Source organism: Macrobrachium nipponense, chromosome 7, assembly GCF_015104395.2.
Source record: "Macrobrachium nipponense isolate FS-2020 chromosome 7, ASM1510439v2, whole genome shotgun sequence".
NCBI lineage: Eukaryota > Metazoa > Arthropoda > Malacostraca > Decapoda > Palaemonidae > Macrobrachium > Macrobrachium nipponense.
The window spans coordinates 25,249,923-25,267,955 of NC_061109.1; the positions used below are offsets into that span (position 1 = coordinate 25,249,923).

The 18,033-nt window shown below is 39.6% G+C and overlaps 1 protein-coding gene across 3 annotated transcripts in view; it reads left to right on the forward strand.

Moving 5' to 3' along the window:
• LOC135217132 (uncharacterized) overlaps positions 1–18,033 on the forward strand; it is a 374,498-nt gene that overhangs the window by 101,825 nt on the left and 254,640 nt on the right. For all 3 annotated transcript variants that reach the window (XM_064252839.1, XM_064252840.1, XM_064252841.1), the window contains exon 4: positions 2,394–2,583. In XM_064252839.1, coding sequence (XP_064108909.1) covers positions 2,394–2,583 — 190 coding nt within the window. The remainder of the gene's footprint in view (positions 1–2,393; positions 2,584–18,033) is intronic.

Consider the following 18,033-nt stretch of genomic DNA (forward strand, 5'->3'; position numbering starts at 1 on the left):
CTGCTAATGACTATTATCGTACATCGGCAACAAGGATAAAACTGCAGTAAACGTCTGCCATCACACACAACCATAGATAAAATTGGGATACAATCATTTTAATCAAAACTACTGTGCTTGAAAGAACACATTTTACTGTTGGTTTCACGCCGATATAAGATAAATAACGTAAAGTTCGTATTACGATGATATAAAGGATTACGTATTGCGAACGGAATCACGTAATTTTTTACGCAATAAACATGCCGCCAACGTATCTGTTAACGAAAAAATAGTAGTTCACATTCACAACGACATGTTTCAATAAATATTTCCACCTAAAAACACGCTGTATAAGTAAAAATAACTGTCTCATATAAGTCAAGTATCTAGATATTCGTTTATGCTAACTAGAAGCAAGAGCATTCGCTCAGAATTGCGTTATGGTGAAACAGACTCGTATTCATCAGCTGATTTCAAACCACAACATTGGCCGCTCCGCGGAATACGGGCTTAAGTTTGCCGTAGTATTTTAAAATACATATATGGAGAATCACTACAATATTCTTGGATACAGTGAGAAAAAATAACGTATAACTTTTTAAAGGATTTATGGAAAAGAGGAAAAGATGCATAATTAATAAAATACACAATGCATTTTTCGGAACTGGCGGACAAGAACGAACATGAAAAACCATCCCCTGACAACGTGGAGCGTAGTTACAAAGGCTGCCTTAATTTGTATCTTATTTCTGTACAAAAATGAAAATACCTTTACGCAATATATTTTCATACACATTTTAAACATAAAAGTATAAACATTTGAAAAATCGACACATCGATGGCTAAATTTACACTTTTTTTTTTTTCCAACAACAACAACTCGATATTTTTGGAAGAGCGGCAGACGGCGGCAAAAAAAAGTGCAATTAGCGATCGATGTGTCGATTTTATAAATGTTTATGACTGTTTTTAAAATGTAAAAATTTGTATGAAAATGTATTACGAATAGGGTATTTTTATTTCTGTGCAGAAATGGATATAAAAAGGCAGCTTATGAAACTCCCTTCAAGTTATCGAACTACGAAGTGTTTTTCAAGTTCGTTCTTGTATGCCGCCGCGGCATACAAGAACGAACTTGAAAAACACATCGAGTCGATAACTTGAAGGGGAGTTTCAAAAGCTGCCTTTTTATCATATTTCTGCACAGAATAATTAAAATACCCTATTCGTAATACATTTTCATACACATTTTAAAACATATAAGCATAAACATTTATAAAATCGACATCGATCGCTAATTTGCACTTTTTTTAAATCGATATTTTCGGAAGAGCGGCAGGCGGCGGCTTACAAGAAAGAACATGAAAAAACATCGTATTCGGTATCGTGAAGGGCAGTTTCAAAAGCTGCCTTTGTATCATATTTCTGTACAAAAATAAAAATGCCTTTCACATAATACATTTTCACACACATTTTAAAACAAAAGCATGAACAATTATGAATCGACACATCCATAGCTAAATTTGCACTTATGTAACTCGATATTTTCGGCATAGAACAGCGTCGAGGCATATATTTTAACCCTAATACCTACGTAATAACTCTCCATAAAATTTGTTAATATAATTTGCATAACCTTTATGGTCTGAACGGCATTTTCTACTATGTATGAACTCGTTAGACAAAACGGCGCTAGCGGCGCTGTTTAACTGAAATTTGTGCCGTAAATATACCTTTAAAATGCCCTTATTTTTTTTATGAATATTTTTGACGACCGCCGTAAAACCGATTCGCCGTTGAGTGATTGCGCCGTTAACCGCGGGCCGCCTGTATATATATGGGGCTAACCTGGAATGAGAGAAAACCGCTTTTGTATGTGTACAGTACAGGGGTAGCTTGATTAGTTGTCAAATATTTTGCAAGACAGATTGATTTCATTTGTATTAAGCAGTTTATAGATATTTTGAAGTTTACATTAATGATAATATTTTGAAATGAGTAAATCTTTGTTAAAAGCATTTTAGGGGTCATATATGCTCAAGAGTAACAATTGTAAAAGGATACTAATCATAGATGTCTTAGGATGTTTTGGGATGATGGTTTGGGGTGGATTTTTGTTTGAAATGATATTAAATTGTTTTATTATGATAATTTCAGGTATAATATCGAATAAGCAGTGAAATGTTGAAATAGACAGATATGAGCATTTTAGTTTATGGGGTACTGGGTATTTGACAGTTATAAGCATTTTTAAAGGTTTGTTTGTGCGTTTCTGCATCATGTTCTGGAACCTTTTCCCGCATAAAAGTGGATGTGCACTGTACAGTATAATTGATATTTTAATATGTTGTTAATTTTTAATATATTTGTAGAAAAATTGAAATTAATGGCAGTAAAACATCTATCAACAGATCAAAGTCAGCAACATCTGGTAGAGCGTACACACAGACAGGCTCACACTCCTCGTACTGTACCCAGAACGCACACTTCAGGTTCAGTTCCTCTGAATCAACTTTCAGCAATCATTCTCAACATGGCATTTTCAGATGCTGAAGAGGACCACCAGGGTGCAAGAAGGGATGGAAGAGAAAGGACAAACAGGTACAGTGTTCTACCTTTGTTATGTTTATGTACTCATAATTAGAAAGTAGTGGTGGGTCAAATTCCGATTTAAAAGATATTATTTATTTAGTTATGTTTAAGTTGTTGATGTATACTCAGAATGTTATGTTCAAAAATTCCTGTACATATGTGATTCATGTATACATTAGCTTGGGTGGGGTCCTCAGAGAGCAATTACTTAAAGCTCATAACTTGGCAATTGGTGACCATTGCATAGCCTTGAATATGGTTCAAGTCACTCCTAGAACAGGAGGGTGAGGTTGGATAGCATCCTCCTCACCTGTAGAACTTGAGTAGGTGACATGGTTAAATTAGGGAAAAGAACTATGTCAAACCTTGCTCTGAGTACTGGATTTGATCTAGATGGACTGACAACTTAGGGCACTGAGAATAAGGTGTTGTTATATAAGGAGTTAACTCCTGGATGGTCATCATTAGTGGCAGTAACGCAATCATCCTCAATAGGTCCCCTTGGTGGGTGAGCAACTGTCTTAGAGGAAATATTTTTTATTGCTTTCGATGCAAAATAACTTTTCATTTGAAGCTAAAAACTAGGCAATGATAATGAATATGAGTATGGATACCACTCTTCCCAAAAAAAAAGTTCAGAATATGTACCACAAAAAATAAAAATCCTTTGTCAGAATAGAGAAGTACTCTATATATCCATTCATATCTAAATCACTACTGTGTAAGTTATGCTCCAAAGTTGGACTTGTATTTAAGAAATTATATAGTAAGGTTTGTACAGTGTGCGGGTCTGAAGATCCTACGACAGGCTTGGCCTCAACTATCCTAAATGTGTCAACTGTGGACTTGGATATCAAGCCGTATCCAAAGAATGTTCTTGCTATGTGTATACAGTAATACAGAATTAAGGGGGCTGGCCAGAACCCTTATATATGGGGGTATAGGGCGAAAAATGCAAAGTCATGAAAAAATTCATGGAGCTTCGTTTGGCAATGGAGAATACGTATACAGTGGGACATCGCTTAATCGCGGATCAGCAATCACGGAATCAGTCATTCACTGGTTTTTTCTTGGACTGCTTCTCATGCCATATCGCTGGTATGAATCACAGCATTGCGGGGCAAGTGTATTGTGTATGTGATGTTTATCGGTAGGCCAAGCCTCGGCTGCGGTCCGATAATCACCAACATACATGAAACAACTCACATTATGATATTAACTGACAATAAAGGTAATAAAACTATTCTCACTATACGAGGGGGGACCCAAAAGTAACCGGAATTGTGTCATAGAATTTTATTCAGTTATTGTTACATGTTTACAGTCTTATCACCTTCAAAGTATTCTCCATTTGAAGCAATGCACTTATCCAGATAATGTTTTCCACTGTTGAAAGCAATTCTGGAACTCTTGTGAAGTTATGGCTTTTAATGACTCCGTCGTTTTCTTCTGAACCTCTTCAACGTCTGCAAAACGTTTTCCTTTGAGGGACCTTCTTCAATTCGGGGGAACAAAAAGAAGTCACAGGGGAGTATGATCGGGTGAATAGGGAGGGTGGGTAAGTGGGGTCATGCCATTCTTGGTCAGACTGCTCACACAACAAGGCGGTGTGCGCTGGTGCATTGTCGTGATGAAGCCACCACCCTCCACTTTGCCACAGGTCGGGGCGTTTCCGTCTCACGACAATGCACCAGCGCACCACCGCCTTGAGTGTGAAGACAGTTTCTGACCAAGAATGGCATGACCCCACTTACCCACCCTCCCTATTCACCTATTCTTTGCTCCTGTGACTTCTTTTTTGTTCCCCGAATGAAGAAGGCCCTCAAAGGAAAACGTTTTTTGCAGACGTTGAAGAGGTTCAGAAGAAAACGACGGAGTCATTAAAAGCCATAACTTCACAAGAGTTCCAGAATTGCTTTCAACATGGAAAAACAGTCTGGATAAGTGCACGTCTGGATAAGTGCATTGCTTCAAATGGAGAATACTTTGAAGGTGATAAGACTGTAAACATGTAACAATAATTGAATAAAATTCTATGACACAATTCCGGTTACTTTTGGGTCCCCCCTCATATATATTATTAGCATATCTTCATAATAATTAGCCTATTCAAGGTATATGTTTGACGTTCATTGGTAGGCTAAACTAGTTGCAGTGCGATAACCACCAACATACATGAACAGATTCACATTATGCTATTAACTGACAATAAAGGTAATAAAAACATTCTCACCTTATATATTATGTTTAGGCATATCTCTGAATTAAGTTCCATTCAGCAACTAAAAACAGTGATGATATTGGTAAAATGACATCAGTTGATTATTTTAAGAATGTAAACAAAACCAGAATGCAAATGGTAGATCGCTATGTTCATATCATACTACTATAATATGGTAATAATACATGCAATATTATTAGACACAGTAAAACAACAGTTTTATTAAAATTATCATTATTCTCAATACACAACTATCATTCAACTTTTGCTAATGGATATCTGTCAGTGTTACAACGTAATCAGGCAACAGTCTCTCTCTCTCTCTCTATAGAGAAACAGCTGATTGCTGATGTCATCTGCCATAACTATCGAGCGTCTATCGAATTGTGTTTAAGTTGTCACTGCTGATATTCAATGGTGGCTTCCAAAGGTAAAAATAAAATACATTTTTACTCATTCTTCATTTAATGGAGATCTAAAGAAAGAATCTCTCTCTCTCTCTCTCTCTCTCTCTCTCTCTCTCTCTCTCTGCGACGAAGTGCAAACGAAATACGTAAAACCATTTTTTACATTATATGTTATCGTCATATCTTCATAAGAAAAAGGCTATTCGTGGAATAATTTCATATCAGTGAAATCAACTTTTATCTATGCGAAGCCAGCCAGCTGACAAAATGTACGTACGTATATGAAAATAAAATTATGGTAGCGTTCACAGCAAGATTATCTTTCGAAATTGTAATAGTGCTAGTCATAGTAGTAAGAATGTTTGGAATATACGTAACATTCATTTTCAATACAAAATATCATTGTTATTCTGGTAGTAAATAACAGCTCAGAATGATCATATGTACTCTGCAGTGTCAGGGGTTTGTGTGAGCGATGAAACAATCAAAATAACGTTATCCTTTTAGGCTACGTGTTTAGAAAACACATGAATAGATTCGGCTTTGCGACTTCGTTTATTTTGATATTTTTAATGATACAATAACTATCATTTGCACTACTAACACGGATCTGTTGAGTCCAGTGTTACCAATTTCACATTTTTAATGCTAGCTTTCATTTTCTTGGGTAATTAGCAAGGAAATTTTCAATCTAGCATCTGGCAGAAAAACTTGCATTTGTTTTCAAATACATCTACCATACATCCTTTGACATCAAAACTTTGTAATGTTAAGTTGAATATTTCTTTTATTCTACTATGTTTGATATATTGTGTAAGAAAAGAACAAAATCTTGCAAAACCATTTTCAGGAATTGAACAGAACAGGTTTCGAAATTATTAGGAATCATGTAACGTAATGTACAAGTACACTGTGTATGTTAGAATCATGTTTGAATCGAAAAAGAGCAATCGGTTGAAATTGGCTGGGTGGCATTGTTGTGTATGATGTGAATTTTACGGAGCAAAATCTAGCAAGAAATTGCCATTCCCATTTGGCAACACTGGCCTGCCCACATTTTATGTTGTTATTGAAGTAGTGTTCGCCACATTCTTTAAATTGTACCCATATAAACGAGTTAATTATGTGGCATCCAAAAGCCCCAATTCTTTTACCCTTATGGGAAAGAAGCCTAAATGTCAGATGAAGGTTATTACATGTAAAATATTAACAGAAAGCAGGAGGATTACATTGGTCCCTCAGTTTATCTTGGTCCATCACAACGTCTTAGCAGACGCCTTGTCGAGACCGAATGAAGTTCAAGGGTCGGGATGGACACTTTGCCAAGAAGTCTTTGGCAGCCTCAGGAAGAAGTGGCCTGTTACAGTCGACTGTTTGCCACCCCACTGAATTTTAGGTGCCAGATCATCTTCGTCCCTTACCAGACTCCTCAGAGTGCCGGGACAGACGCTCTTTTGCAAGACTGGGAGGGCCTTCAAGCCTATGCATTTCCTCCGTTCGCCCTGGTGAGGTCAGTCCTCAACAAAGTGAGGGCAACCAAGCGTCTGGATCTCACCTTGATCCCCCCTTTCTGGCCACAGGAGGAGTGGTTTCCTGACCTACTGGAAGCACTGGTGGAGCTCCCCATTCATCTAACAGAGAGACTAGATCTTCTCAAACAACCCCATTTTTATCGGTTCCATCAGAGACTCCACATGCTTCATCTTCATGCCTGGAGACTGTCAGGAGATTCTCCAAGCACGAAGGGTTTTCCTCCAGAGTGGCGCAACAGTTGGCTGTTGCCAGACGGCAATCAACCAGAGTATATTGTCAGGTTAAATGGTCTGTTTTCAGACGTTGGTGTAGGTCTCAAGGACATTCAATTTCTAGGCCTTCCTTACTGAAAGTAGCAGAATTTTTAGTTTATTTTCATCATGACAGGGCCCTGTCACCTTCGTGCGTTAAGGGTTATAGGTCGATGCTTACTTATGTTTTTAAGGCGAGGCTCCCTGAAATCTCTTCATCTTATGTCATTAGAGATTTAATTTGATCTTTTTCCTTATCTCGACCCAGTCCGCAGTGTTCTCCTCCAACTTGGGATGTTGATAAAGTCCTTTAAGCCTTAAGGTTCTCTCCGTTTGAGCCTCTGAATACGGCCGATTTTAGGGACCTCTCTTCTAAGACACTTTTCCTTGTCTCGCTGGCTACAGCCAAGAGGGTGGGTGAACTGCAAGCACACTTTTCTGGTTGCCAGATCTGGACAAGACATAATTTTGTCATACCTTCCGGAATTTGTCGCAAAGACTGAATCGTCTGATAATCCCATTCCCAGGTCTTTTGTTCTGAAGCCGCTGGTCAACTTTGTCGGTAATTTAAATGAGGAATTAGTTCTTTGCCTTGTTAGGGCACTCTCATGCTATTTACGCTGCATGAAGGACATTCAGGGTCATCCCCATCATCTGTTTGTTTCACCCCGAAATGTTAAGAGACCTATATAAAAGAATGGTGTATCCTTTTTCGTAGAGATCTTATTGTTAAAACTGGTGGTTCGGCTGCCTGTGAAGGCCAGATGCTGAGAGCACACAGTATGAGAGCAGTAGCTTTTATGAAGAACGTCTCAGTCGCCAAGGTGCTTGAGGCAGCAACTTGGCATTCTAATTCTGTTTTTGCCTTTTTTTACTTGAGGGATATTTCTCTAGTTCTAGGCGACCTTCGTTCTTTGGGCCCGTTGGTGATGGCAGGACAGTTCGTCAGACAGGAGAATTAGGTAGTCTTCCTGTTTTACGTTTGTGTTTTATATATACCGTATATACTCGAGTAACGTGCGATCTCGCATATCATGCGACCCCAAAATTTTCACCAATAAACAGTGGTTTTGTCATGTATCTCATGTATCATGCGAGTTCCTTTTCCGAGGTCAGTTCATAAGGTTGGTGGTTTAGCGTGCTAATGGCCGAGTCGTTCAGATGTGTGCTGCTGCTAGTGAAGTTACGGTAATTTTCTTACTAATCTCGAGAATTTAATAGAAGATCTCAAGATTAAAAAAGAATACCAAGATAATAAAATAATTGTAAAAATAACACGCCTTGGAGTCCTAAATCATTCTCTCTCTCTCTCTCTCTCTCTCTCTCTTCTCATTCGTCTCTCTCTCTCTCTCTCTCATCTCTCTCTCTCTCTCTCTCTCTCGTCTCTCTCTTCTTCTCTCTCTTCTCTCTCAGAAATAAATGCTGTAATTTGAGTCTTTCACCAACGGGTATCAGTAAATGTGTAGACATTGTGTGCGTGTTTAAAAAAAGTGTAGTACACACACATTCCGATGTTTCGGTTTTTGGAATTTTTCAATTTCGGAAATGTGAGGTCAGATGCATAATCAAACAAACATCACTACTGCAGAAAAAAAAAATTTCCCTTTATGTTTTTCATTATTGTTATCTATTAATTACTGTTTATTTAAATAAATATTAATATAATACTGTTACATGAATGTGAGATAATTAAGATCACCTATAATAAAATAGTTGGACAATTAATATCATATGTTCACTAATAGCTATTATTTTCAAAACAAACATTCCGTAAAACACAAAAAATATATGTACATAACAATAAAAATCTAATGTTTTGCGTTCACTGTGAATTTCACTGTCAATAAGTATGACTATATAATATATTTCACCATATCGATCTTGCAGTTGAGAGTCGTAAAATTTTGAGGATGGTCCGGGAAAAGGATTTGTACTTTGTGATTACGTATCGCTACAACACCATGCGGTATTTTCATACCACTATATTGATGACGCATCGCTACGACACACTGGCATTTTTCATACCACTATACATTAAAGTTAAAATGATCATATTATATTATTATTTTCACGAAGAAATAATTATATAAAGAAAATTATCGAGTAACTTTTGCCGTCAGCAGTCAGAAAATCACGAACATGGTAACGTTCAAACCTAGTGTCATCCACGGCATATGTCTATAAATAGAACAGAAGCAGAGGGCAGTCATTGGATAACAGATCTCCATGGCTACCAACCAGCCAATCAGGTGTTAGTTATACTACTCTGTGAATTTCTTAGAATGAACGTTTACACGTAACACACGGGAAGCTAACGATGATGTGTGTGCTTTGCATACAGTACGTAGTTTTTGTTTTTATTAGTGTATTTTACTGATTACATGAATACTCTCTCTCTCTCTGTCTCTCTCTCTCTCTCAGGAAAGATACCGTCAATTCAATTTATCAGTATCTTCCTGATAGACAGAGTAAATATTTGGACTCCAAAGCTTGGCATATGTCAATTATTTTATTATCTTGGGATTTTTGGTTAATCTTGGGATTTTCCATGGTCAATTCTTGGGATTAGTAAGAAAAATGCGATTATTGAGTAGCGCACACCTAAATGGATCGGGGTAAGCCTAGCACGCCAAACAATAGTATTTACAAAATGAGTGGAGCTCTCTGGCTGGGCTGTTTTGGTCCACCCACGTGTTTGATCGCATATCTGCCAAATTTATAACAACAAAAGAGATAAAACCATTTCTCCCATTACAGATATCAAATATTATCTTTTCCGTTGCGCAGAATTCTAAATAAATTACGTAGGTTCACGATTGATAAAGTTTTTTTTATGCAATGACAAGAAACGGAGTTAGATATTCTATCAACAGGGCATCTCATTTTGGTGCTGTTGCGAATATTTCAACCAGTTCTACGTGCGTTTAAATCCATACTGACTGTACAGTCTGGAGGCATTTCTCCCTTCTACACATATCTTGATTTCTTAATATCGTAGGTATAGAATAAATTGGTGAGCAAGGAAATATGAAATAAAGCATAACAGTAAGTTTGACGAGTGAGAAAATAAACAATCGTATACAGACAGACTCTCTCTCTCTCTCTCTCTTCTCTCTCTCTCTCTCTCTCTCTCTCTCTCTCTCTCTCTCTCTCTCTCTCTCTCTTCTCTTCTCTCCTCTCTCTCTCTCTCTGAGAAAATAATAGATAGGAAAAACAATGATCTGGAATATTGCTTGAATGCGATATGGCAAATTTTTGGCCTGACTGAAGAGTGGAGTGACTTTGACACCGACTTACAAGTTATTTCTGGTCATCTCACAGCCATAGATAGCAACTTCACAGCCGAGAAAGGGCAATCGTATACGAAATAAATAGGTATGGAAAATGCGAAATGCGGGCGTATGTTGTCCCATAAAATAAGCTCTCGCTCGGACAGCTGTAAGATTTAGGAGAGAAGAGCGAGAGAGAGAGAGAGAGAGAGAGAGGAGAGAGAGAGAGAGAGAGAGAGAGAGGAGAGGACCGAATAGGAAGGAGATTAAAGTACCTGGGAAGGAAAAACCCTTATAATCTTATAATTATAGCCTCGGGGTTTGTCTCAAGGACATTCAAAGGTCTGTCACACCAACGCCAATTCAAGATGGCGTTGGTCACACACGGGCAGTTGTTTTTGTAAAATTAGCGTAAGGGCAGATCTTTAAAAGCCACGCCAGAGAGCTCGCCACGGTGACAAGACTATACCTTCCATATGAATTGACGATGTCCTATAACGAAGATGCAGGAGATGAGGATGAAATGATCAAAGATCTGGAAGATGACGAATATGATGACTGCCTTGATGGCAAAGAATTCAGAGCAGTATTTGATGATACGGACACGGAGAGCGACTTTGGAGGATTTTAGTTTATTAATTTTATGCAATTTTTTTTACTTTAATAAATTTTCACTTACCTGCGTGTCCTAAAAGGAAAATAATAGTTCAAGTAACAAATGTTTCTTTTACTGAGTAAAACAAAAAGTAAAAAATCCTTCGGTGTTGTGCCTTAACTGATTTGGAAATTATAGATGGTTAGTCTAGAACAGCTAAACATGTTGTATAAACCAAAATAATGCAAATGGCGCACGATCGCTCTTTTGTATTTTAAAATACAATAGTAATATGAGAATGCATACAATATTATTGGATATAGTGAAGTACAAGTAAAACATAACTTTTTAAAAGATCTACTGTTTTCCTCCGGTAGTAACTATCGCGATCTGCCGATTTGGGAAAGCATAGACGGTACGCTAATTTTATACCGCGTGTATGATGCGACCCCCTTAAAATTAGCTTCAAAATTAGGTTTCAAAAGTCGCATAATATGCGAGTATATACGGTATATATATTTTATTTTTTTGTTTTTGCATTATAACTTTTGGCAGTTTTTGGTTTAGTTATAATGGGATTTAGGTAGTTTGGTATTTAGGTGTTGTTGATGACCAGGATTGGCTGCTTGACAACTCATGCTGCATCCATTGTCAGTCTGACATGGGACCAGCCACTGGGTTGTCGGCACTGGCGACTACGCTTCTCCCAAAGTCGATGCCGACCTAGGACTAGCCACTGGTTCGCTTGTCCTGACAACTCACACTCCATCCATTGTCCTTCTGGACAGGGAATTAGTTGATGGATCGTCTGCTGTCATCTGGTGACTCGTTCACCATCTACTTTTTGTCTCACCTGTTTTCTCAGTCAGACACTCATGCGAGATTAGGCGACATTTAGTAGCCCTGAGTTTCTTGTTGACGAAGTCGGTTGCCTTGATACACCTTCTGATGATCGTTTAACATGAGACCAGGTTGGACTGTCAGGCACTCATCCTTCTGGCACCAGAAAGCTTGAGTCAGGAGTTGCTCATGAGCTGATATCACTGCTGGTGACGTTGGGTTGCGTTGATACACCCTAATGTTTGCTTAGCTTTGAATTGCCCAGGCAGTCCAGGCACTCATCCTTCAGGGAAAGAGTTGTCATACCTGCTCCTCTCTCTTGGCGCCAGACATTCATGAGAGAGCAGGTGTCATTGTAGTGCTTGATAAAGTCATCAGGGTGCAGCCTTGCTGTCCTCGATTCATCTGACTGGTCACCTGGTCGGTCACCTGACTTTGGTACGGACAGACTGACTATGCACTTACTCCTTGTCATTTACCTGTATAATTTATCTAGATTTTCAAGGGAAGGTTTTGTAACTGTCAACGGCAGTGTTGCCAACTGGCATACAGAATAGAAGGTAACAGGGTTGCCAATGTAGACATTTTTGGTGCGGTCTTTGGGGATTTAGGTCTAGATAAATTATACAGGTAAGTATTATTAATGTTAATTTGATAATAAAAATTCCATATCTAGCAAAAAAATTGCTTTTAGAAGAAACAAAATTCCTCATGGGATTGGAGGTCTACATCAGGTCTATATATGGTAGTAATCCCAGGTCTTAATATTGAATATCAAGGGAGGAGATAGAATTTGAAAAATGCTTATTTTCTTGATAAATCGCCCTGGCTTCACAAAACCGAAGGTCAGAGGCGAAAATCATATGCGGTTTGGAGATGTCCCAAGTCACCTTATCAAGTGGTATGAATATCAAAGTCCTGTCCTTAAAAAATGACATTAGCCGGCCGGCCCCCTTAAAGTTACTGATAACAAAAGTGATGAAAAACCAGGTGTCCTATATCTTCAGTAGTACGATTAAAGACAAAATAAAAGCACATTAAGTGAAAACAAATATAAAAAAGCTAATGCCATACGATTGCTTTATCAAATAAGGAAGAAGAAAGAGAAGGTAACCAGGATAATTTTATCGTGAAGTAAACAACTACAATACAGGCAGTCCCCGGGTTACGACGGGGGTTCCGTTCTTGAGACTCGTCGTAAGTCGGAACATTAGTAGAAAATCCTAAGAAAACCTTACTTTTAATGCTTTGGGTGCATTGAAAACTATGTAAACTGCATTCTTATTGCATTTTTCATAAAAAATCTTCAAATGTTGATTATTTTGCATTATTGGTGTCATGTTTCATCTGCCAGATGAGTGTTGTAGGCGTCGTAATCCTGGAAATAATGTCTGATGAATATAATTGAGAAGCACCTTAACCTCGGAATGTCGTAAGCCGAACCCGTCGTAACCTGGGGACTGCACGACGGGTTCGGCTTACAACGTTCCGAGGTTAAGGTGCTTTTCAATTATATTCATCAGAAATTATTTCCAGGGTTACGACGTCTACAACGCTCATCTGGCACAAGAAATATGACACCATAAATGCACAATAACCAATATTTGAAGTTTTTTTTATGAAAAATGCAATAAGAATGCAGTTTACATAATTTTCAATGCACCCAAAGCATTAAAAGTAAGGTTTTCTTAAGATTTTTTATTACGTTCCGGCTTACGACGATTTTCGGCTTACAACGCGTCTTAAGAACGGAACCCCCGTCGTAACCCGGGGACTGCCTGTATAGTTGTTCATACGCGAACAAACCTTTGGTCTTAACAATAAGATAATTTCTAGCACCTTGCTGGATCCGGTTAAAACGCTGATGAAGCAAGGAATCTTGTGAGATCTGGTAACGCATGCGTATATTGGGTGAAGAGTGGTCAAAGACCACGCACCTACGCCACATCGTCAGTCTTTTTCTTAACTGCCTGGGCGAGAGTTGTGTTTGACTTTTCTCGGCCTTTACCCGGTTCATTGCCCGTTTCTATTGTGTTTAGTGTGTGTGTGGCTGTTATTATGGCCTCTTCTGCTCCGTTTCAGCTTTGTCAATGTGTGTGCCCCTGAACTCCAGGTTTTCCATGTTCTCGTTTTTTGGCTTCGGCTGACTGACCCCCACGTCACGTGTAGTAGGTGCTGCTCTAATGTTTTTACAATAGCGAATCCTTGCACGGAATGCCGTGCATGGCCTAAAGAGCAGTGGAAGTTGTTTTATAGCAAGATTGAGCATCGGAGGGTTTCTACCCTTCCTTCATGAGAAGGTTTTTCTTCTCCTTTTCCCGGTGCTTCGTCTCCTGCTGCGCTCACACCCCATAGTAGCGTTAAGTATTGCTTCTGATCTGCAAAATAAAAGTACTATGCAAGATTTGTTGTCCCAGGCACCCAAGGTAGGTTCCTGCAGTTAGTTCCAGACAGCTTCTTCTTCAAGCAAAGAGCATATCCTAGTATCTGTGTCATGGCACATTCTGTTAAGAAGTCCTTTTCAAGGTTGTCCTCCTGCAAGTGAGGAGACCATCCTCCGTACTCAAGTCGGAGCCAGATTCCATTTATTCTTGGAGCGCTGGAAAGAGAAGACCACAGAGCTGTGGATAGTCAATGTCCTGAAAGGTTATGTCATCCCTTTTTCAAAGAAACATCCCCAAGTCAACACGCCTGTTGTACTGACGGCTTACTCCTCAGGATCAAAGAGGTTTTTGGCCCTTGCATTTTTGTCCCTTTCAAACGAGGTTTCGGCTCTCATCGAGGAAGAGGCCATAGAGATATTAAAGGACATTACTCTCCAGGCTTTCACAAACCCATCTTGGATGTCGGCACCCTTAATGTCTTCATTCAAAAGACAAAATTCAAGATGGAGACAAATCAGACAGTTATGTCATCCATTTGCTAGAGAGATGGGATGATGTCCATCAGCATGCAGAATGCCTGCTTCCATGTCCCAATCCATCTGGACTCAAGGAAGTTCCTCAGGTTTTTCTTCTAAGGCTGGGAGTTCCAGATTCATGCCCTGTGCTTCACAGTCCCTCGACGGCTCCCCAAGTGTTCACCAGAGTTCTGGCTCCCCCAGCAAAGTAGCTTCATTTAATGGGAATCAAGATATCCCTTTACCTCTACAATTGGCTGCTTCGGGCACAATCAGTAGTGTATGGAGGACCTCAGGAAAACCCTTATATTAGCACAAGATTTGGGAATGCACATCAATGTGCAGAAATCCCAGGTGACTTCCTTTTAGAGGATGATAAGACTCAGGATTTTCAGGCTTTTCCATCCCCAAAAAGGATAGTTGCACCTGAAGAAGGTAAACGAGATTCTGTTCCTCAACAAATGTTCAGCCAGAGTTGGTTGAGTCTTCAAGACACTGTCATCGATAGAACAGTTCGCCTCCCTAGGCAGACACCATTTCAGGCCCTGCAGTATTTTAAATTTAAGAGTCAGTTGGAACAGAAAGATCCTCCTATACTCATTCTTGTTCCTGTTACAGACAGTCCCTGAATATCGGGGGGGGGGTTCCGTTCCAACAGATTAATGATAAGTGAAAATCGCTGATAACCAAAAATCAGGGATTTATGGCTCTTATGGCGCTGATAACCGGATTTTGGTGCCAATAACTGGTTGATGGCACCTCTGTTAGGTATGCCATAACTCTATTATCGGTGCCAAAAACTGGAAATCACCCCATAAAACCGGGTCACCAATAGCCAAGTCTGTCGATAACCTGGGACTGCCAGTGCTCTGGAGATAAAGGAGGATCTTCTTTGGCATAACTCCAAAAGGAAATTGTTGGAAGGGAAGTCCCTTTTTCTAGACCCTAGCCTGAACTTCTTCTCAGATGCAGCAGATCTGGGTTGGGGTGCTCTTTGTGGGACTTGGTCACAAGAACAGAAATCATATCGCATGAACGTCAAGGAATTAAAGGTGGTAAATTTAGGCCTTCAATTCATCGCTTTGGAAGTGCACAACTGCTCTGCTCTACATCAGGAAGCAAGGGGAAACTCACTTTTTCTCCCTGTATGAAGCAGCAAGAGATCTCCTCCTTTGATTGGAGCAGAACTGCAATTGGATTGTGACTCACTTTGTTCAAGGAAAGCTCAATGTCCCGGCAGACGAATTAAGGCACTAGAAATAAGTTCTCTCGACAGAATGACCCATGATCCTCTGGTCTACCTAGATCTTTGGAGGCTTTGGGGAAAACCGATGGTGGATCAGTGTTACGGACCCTGAGATCTCAGAGACAATGTTACGGTGTCGAAATATCCTGGTTAAAGGTCGACACAATGTTACGGCCTCTGAGGGAGGTCCGCTTCAGGTTCGATATGAAATAAAAAAAAAATATATATCAACACAAACAGTTGAAACTGGGGATACGAATATAGAAAGAAACACTAACACAACAAAGGTTTATTTACAAGCTTACTAACAAAGGTAAATGCAGAATGGTATCTCCTATTTACATAAACAGATGGAATCTTACACTGCATGAACTTGGGGAAACAGTGAGGTAATTCGAAAACTTGCTAATCAGTTTGGCACTTCGAAGAGGTGGCTTCATAAAAGTAGAGCGGCAATTGCAGTCGTCCTCTTGACTCCGTATTGCAGAAACTAGTATACTTGAAAGGCAGGAAATACCCAAAAACTCTAGCAGGACCTTTTCTTCTCTGCAGTCGGCTCGACGTCAAGATAACACGAGATAATTCGTCCACTCCTGAAGACGACTAGACCAATATCCAACCAACTCCCGAACAACTCTTCTTTTGCTCCTTCGTCGGTCCTTCCTTCGTCTCTATTCTCTCTCTGACGATCACTGCTGCTGATCTCTCACTGATAATCTGATCTGTGGCTCTGTGACTAACTGGTGATCTCTCTCTCTTCTACGATCACTGCTCTCCAAAGTTCGTTCGTCGTATTTATACGGCACTCTGGGGGCGGAGCCTACGGCGAACGTCACCGACTCCAGGGATTTCTAGAACTTCTTAGATGAATCTAGACGAGGTATTGCATCAGAAAATCGCGGCGTTTCTCACGTAACATTGGCGTGTTTTTGCGCTCCACAACACGCCCGACGATTCTAGAACAGCCGCGAGGAAAAGACGCCTCCAACACGGGCGCGGAAACCTCCTTATTGCCGAACTTCTCGAAAATGCGTTCTCCTTTCCTTTATCTTCCTTTGCTATGAAGCAATTACCATCACAATCAGTTAACCTCCTCCAAAAATGATCAGCCTCCTCTGTTCTGTTTTCGCCATTCCCAGATCCTGTAGCATGGGCAGTGGATGCAGTGTTGCAGGACTGGTTGAACGAAGACCTGTATGCTTTTCCCATGTTCAACATGGTCAGAAAAATAATCAATAAATTTTAAACTCATCAAAACATCTCAATGATATTAATAGCCCTGTTTTGGCTGTCAAAGGAGTGGTTTCCAGACCTTATCGACCTGTTAGTAGATTTTCTGAAGTTACTTCCGCAACCACCTCAGCTACTCAAACAGCCACACTTCAAACATTTTCATTAAGGCTTGTCTACTCTGGCCCTGACAGGCTTCTAACTGTCAGGAGATTGCTTAGAAAGAAAGGTTTTTCAAAAGCAGCTTCAAAAGCTATTGCCAAATGTAGACGACAATCTTCTGACAAAATGTAGAAGACCAAGTGGAGGATATTTAGGACCTGGTGTAGGAAACTCGATATCTCCTCTATCAGGCCACTGTAACACAAAATAGCAGATTTTTTGTTATATGTAAGAAGATCTAGAAGCTTTTCCACTTCCACAATTATGGGTTATAGATCCATGTTGAGCTCTGTCTTTCACCACAGGAATGGATTTGTCTGCTAATCCAGATTTGTTGGACTTAATTAAGTCTTTTGACACCTCCAGACGGGAGGGACCTGTCGTCTCAAGGGCTTTAGACATGGTTTTAAAATGGATGTCTGGTCCTCGTTTTGAGCCTATACATTCTAGTTCCTTATGAGACCTAACTAGAAAGACCTTTTTTCTGGTCTCCTTAGTTACAGCGAAATGGGTCAATAAAGTTTATGCCTAGGATAAGAAAATAAGCTTCTCCAAAGAGAATAAAGTTTGCTCTTATTCCTGGGTTTGGCCGAGAACGAGTCACCTGCTCACCCCTGGCCATATACCGTTGTGATTCACAACTGATATATTGGGCCCTAATGATGATGAGAGAGTTTCATGTCCCATGAGGTCTTTGAAGTATATTACCGTCATAGAACCAAAGATATTCATGGTGCATCAAGCAGTCTGTGATGTTTGCTTAAGAACCTTTCCAAACCTCTGTCTAAGAATGCCCTGGCACTCTT